The 5,288-nt window shown below is 38.6% G+C and overlaps 1 protein-coding gene across 2 annotated transcripts; it reads right to left on the reverse strand.

Moving 5' to 3' along the window:
- Nucleotides 1–1,146: 1,146 nt before the first annotated feature.
- On the reverse strand, nt 1,147–4,569 carry FOXA2 (forkhead box A2). 2 transcript variants are annotated; one of them, XM_077486034.1, is made up of 3 exons: nt 4,412–4,569; nt 4,143–4,212; nt 1,147–2,838 (listed from the first exon to the last, which is right to left on the reverse strand). In XM_077486034.1, exons 2-3 carry the CDS (start codon nt 4,209–4,211, stop codon nt 1,603–1,605), a joined length of 1,305 nt encoding a protein of 434 aa, XP_077342160.1. In that variant the 5' UTR covers nt 4,212; nt 4,412–4,569; the 3' UTR covers nt 1,147–1,602. The 2 variants fall into 2 exon arrangements, with proteins under 2 accessions (XP_077342160.1, XP_077342159.1); XM_077486033.1 differs by lacking the exon at nt 4,412–4,569 and having other exon boundaries at nt 4,143–4,381.
- Nucleotides 4,570–5,288: the final 719 nt, after the last annotated feature.

The following is a 5,288-nucleotide window of genomic DNA, read 5'->3' on the forward strand; positions in this document are numbered from 1 at the left end:
ACAAAGAAAGAAAAAAAGAAAGAAAGAAAGAAAGTGTATTGTTACATCTACAACAGAGAAGTTGTTACATATTTACACTACTTTCACAATAACCTATTGTATGAAGCATACCAATGTTATATTACTATAATGTTATAGTACTATATAACTTAGTATATTCCTATATTCCATCCTCTGATATATATATATATATTAGAATTGCAACTTTCTAGATGAGAAAATGTTTAAAAAGTGCACTAAATATTTCGATGTTGATGGCATTTTAAATGGAAAGTTTAATAAAATTCGGGAAATTGTGGCAAGTACATGGGCGGTATAAATAATTACAGAGCAAAAAAATCGACGTTTTGCAGGGAGTACACAAAAAAAAAGTCAAGAGCTGTCAGAAAGTGCTCTAAATAAGGAGTAATCAGTTGTATTATGTTCCCTTTGCTAATAGTACACCAGTGCTGCACCATCTTTTTTTTTTCCTGCTGCTCAGTAGCTGTTGCGATAGTTTTGCTCAGTTGCAGTCTTTGCATGTCATTTGTGGGAAGTAGTCCTCCTACACCACAAAGTGCCCTATGTGTAACCTGGCGCCTACAAGACTGCTGACTCCACAGCTGTCTGGATTGTGACCTCCACCGGTCAGGTGACCGTGCAGGTGCTGGACCCTTTATCACCTTATTGCACCGGTCAGATTAGTTTTCTTCAATCCTATACAGCAAAACACAGGATTCAGTCTGTGATCCAGAGCAGCAGAAATATCACAGACCTGTGAAAAGTAGAGGAAGAATGTCTGAACCGAGAGCAAGTTCTCACTGGAGTCCATTTACTAAAGTAGAGGCCAGAGCAAAGTGAACATTCACCGATCTTAGTAAATGCGAGTCTGTGTTATCTTCAGTTATTTAATAATGTGTAGGTAAAAAAATCCTGTTTTTATTTATTTCTCGTACCCATGATTAAATATCAAACAATGCAAATCTACCCTATTTATTAAGCTCAATGATCATTTACTTTGCTATGTGAATGGTCTCCACCTCTTTAGTAAATCATCCCTGTAAACTTAGTAAGGTCTGAGTTAACATTTTAAGCCTTTTTTTTTCTTTGATTTCGTTTGATTATTGTAAATGATATGGCAGAAATAAAACATAAAAAATCCAAAAGTAAATGGCAATACAATTTTAATAGAGATTGTTAAACTCCGGCTGGGACAGGCCAGAATACATAGTCATAAATAAAGTATACAGAACCATAAATTAAGCCTTTTGCAAACATTTTACTTAAAAAAATTAACTTTTTTTGTCAATTACAATATTTTCGCATCTTTTTTTTTTTTTTTTTTACACCATGTATATGACATACTTTTGGTCCTCGGTAGAAACTACAAGTTTCACACAAAATTAAAAAGGATCCAACACATTCACAAAAAAAAAAAATCCCTGCAACATAACAAAACACAAAAAAATGAAACAGAGTGGAAGATAGTTGACAGCTAAGGGGAGAGGAAAAAACTGTACACCTCAAGTTTAGGGATAGAAAGGGGGGGGGGGGGGGTTAAACACAGACTAATGTTTTACATAAATGTATAGAGTCAATCAAAGTCCTTTAAGTTGTCTAGAATTAGGAAGAGTTCATTATTGGTCTGGAATACACACCTTGATAGTAAGAAGTGTCACTTGAAATAGGCGAGGACTCTAATGCAGCTTTGTTCGTTACAGTGCTCATGGCTAGGCTACCTGCCATCGGAGAGCCATAGCCAGAGTAATGCATAACCTGTTCGTAGGCTTTCAAGTCCATTTTATGGTGGTGGTGGCTGTGATGATGGTGGTGATGATGGTGTTGCTGTTCTGAGGACATGAGGTTGTTAATGGAGAAAGGGTGGTTGAAGGAATAATGATGTTCCGGTTTGAGGTGGGACTGGGCATCATGGGACAACACTGAATGGTGTTGAGACAGCAAGTGTTGGGCTTGGGACACTGGAGAAGGGTTGTGGTCAGGGCTCAAGCCTTGGCTGGATTTCAGGTCCACCAAAGCCCTCTTCTGCTCATGGCATGGTGAGGAGCTGGAATGAGGAGATTCGTTTCCCCCAGAGCTTTCCGAACTACTGTTAGCGGCAGAACCCACACTGGACCCACCTTCAGAAAGCTTCTTGCCTCCACCATCTCTGGGGCTGTGCTTCTTATCGCACTTGAAGCGTTTCTGACGCCTCAGGTAGCATCCATTCTCGAACATGTTCCCAGAGTCTGGGTGGAGAGTCCAAAAAGAGCCCTTGCCAGGCTTGTCTGGAGACCTGGGCACCTTGAGGAAACAGTCATTAAAGGACAAGGAGTGGCGGATGGAGTTCTGCCAGCGCTGCTGGTTCTGCCTGTAGAAAGGGAACAGGTCCATGATCCACTGGTAGATCTCACTCAAAGTCAGCATCTTGTTGGGTGACTGTTGGATAGCCATAGTGATGAGCGAGATGTAGGAGTAGGGCGGCTTGGCATGGGTGTAACTCCTCCTGTAGGTCTTAGGATCCCTGGATCGGTTGATGTTGCTCTGTCCATAGATAGGGCTCATTGAATTGATGTTGGTGTAAGGTGCCAATGCGTTCATAGACGTAGCCTGGGCGCTCATGGGGCTCATACTTGGGCTCAGATGCGTGCCCATGCTGCCTACACCTGAACCCATACCGGCCATGGCACCGGTGCCAGGAGACATGCCAGTCAAAGATGGGCTCATTCCAGTGTTGACATAGGACATGTTCATGGAGCTTCCTGTCATGTTAGCGGTGGTGCTCATAGCGGACATGCTCATGTACGTGTTCATGGTGTTCATACTTAGCCCAGCGTTCATGTTGCCTACTGACGAGTAAGCCTGGGGAAATGGAAAGGGTAGAGTTACTAAAAGGGAATCCCATAAATCTGGTAGAGCAGTTATAAAAGAGCTAATATAGCATATATATTGGAAATTAAAGATGTGTGTGTGTATATATATATATATATATATATATATATATCACATGAATCGAGTACAGCAATTATAAAAAAAAAATATTATTTATATAAAACATATGTATTGGAAAGACGCAAGTCTATTTATATGTGTGTGTGTTGTAGATATCATGAATCCAGATACAGAAATTCAAAAGTGCAAGTGAGCCTAAAATGATATATGTATAAATAATGTGTATATATATATATATATATATATATATATATATATATATATATATATATATAGTGTGTGTGTGTGGTGTTGTCATTGCTCTTTATCTCTCTTTATAAATAAATAAATATAAAATCAAACCTGTAACATTGGAAGTTTGATAATATATATATATATTTATATGATATATATATATTTGATATATGATATATATATATATATATATATATATATATATATATATATATATATATATATATATATATATATATATATATACATATAATATATATTAAAATTTGTAAAATTTGGAATATATAGAATTTATTTATGATGACTACTATAATAATAATAATAATAATAATAATAATGTATAAGTAAACAGTTGTCTTTTCATTGTTCTCTCCTCTCTGTAATTCCGATTGCCCCATAGCACCAAGACTAAAGTTTAACATTAGCTATTTGGAGTCCAACCCCTCCTACCTAATATCTAACTGGCAAACAATTGTCAATTTATAAGCACTGGGAAATAGATTGGTATAAATATTGACATACTTCTTTGTTTCTTAGGCGTCACTGTTTTGTGACCCACTACTACAGCTTGTGTTGATATCACAGCAATAAACTAGTAGAGGACTAGACACCTTTCACTTGCCAGATCCCAAGCAGGCAACCAGTGAAAGAAGTCAACCCAAAGCACCAAAACTGGCCAGTGCCTGTAAATGACAGTTGCTGAAATCAGATGAAAATGTCCCTGATTCTCCAGTCCTGGAAGTTTGATTAGCTGTTACAATTACAAGAAGAAACTTTTTTTTTTTCCTTGTCTCTCTCCCCCCACCCCATGCCAAACACAAGCTTGTTGGGATAGTGTGTGGCTCATCATCGAAGAGGATTTGGAGGCGCCACAAGTCAATATTTGATCACAAAGTTAATATTATCCCAAGGCTAACAGTGTGCTATAAAGAGGCAGAATGAGGCAAAGATGACATCAAGTAGAAAGAGACTTTTCTTACCTCTGGTTCGGTGTAGTAGCTGCTCCAATCTGAATGTTCGTGTCCTTCCATTTTCACAGCTCCTAGCATACTGGAAGCACAGTGCATGGCAGTTTAAAATTTAACAGCCACAGGCAACAACTACGCCAGTGATAGCAACAAAAAGAGAGAGAGAGAGAGAGAGAGAGAGAGAGAGAGAGGAGAGAGAGAGAGAGAGAGGAGAGAGAGAGAGGAGCCCTCCTCCCCCAACACTCCCTCTCTGCACTAGGAGGGGGAAGTAGGAATCTCACTAGCTTCTCCTTCTTCTTCTTCTGATCAGCAGTGGAGCTCCTGGGTGAATGGGCAGGAGTTGGAGGAGGACAGTGCAGGCTCGCCTGCTCCTGACAATGGCTTCTAACAGTCACACTGATGATGATGATGATGATGATAACAGTTGTTGTGGTGACGTTGTAGCAGTTTGCTGGGTGATATAGCATCCAGCTTGAGACAAGCCTCCAATCCCCAAGTCCTCGCCAGCCCATTTGAATAATCAGCTCACACCTAGGCGTGAGAGTCTTCCATGGCCCCCCATTGTACACCTGCCCTGTGCTCCCAACAAGACCCATTTCAATAGATTCATTAAACTATAATCTGATTGTTCAGTCCAAAGAGGAGGGAGAGCAGAATGCGGCACCCTATACCGTGGCCACAGAGTCTTCTCCTCTTCTGTCTGGGCGAGAAGAAAAGTTTTTTTTTGTTTTTGTTTTTTTAGCCATTTAAGTCCCGGACTTTCCACTACTGTGTACTTATAGGATAAATGTGACAATATAACAGAGAGGCATAGATCTGGGTAACAAAGGTGCCTGCTGGATAAATTCATGGATTTTATTTTTCTATTTTTTTTTTTTTTTTTTTGATGGTTATTGTTGCATTGTTGGCAGTGTATCATTTTGTTATCTTTGTTAGGAAACTGAAATAGTGCGCAATGTACCTTTTTTTCCTCCTCTCTATTTAAATAGGGAACAAATACATTGGCGCTTTATTATGGATTCAAAACAAGAAAATTGTGTAATTATACAACCATAGATATTTAGCTGTAATAATTAAAATTTACAAATGAAATAATTATCTATCTATCTATCTATCTATCTATCTATCTATCTATCTATCTATCTATCTATCTATCTA

The sequence above is a fragment of the Lithobates pipiens genome, unplaced genomic scaffold, assembly GCF_037356315.1.
Source record: "Lithobates pipiens isolate NorthernLeopardFrog02 unplaced genomic scaffold, aLitPip1_a1.2 Scaffold_18, whole genome shotgun sequence".
NCBI lineage: Eukaryota > Metazoa > Chordata > Amphibia > Anura > Ranidae > Lithobates > Lithobates pipiens.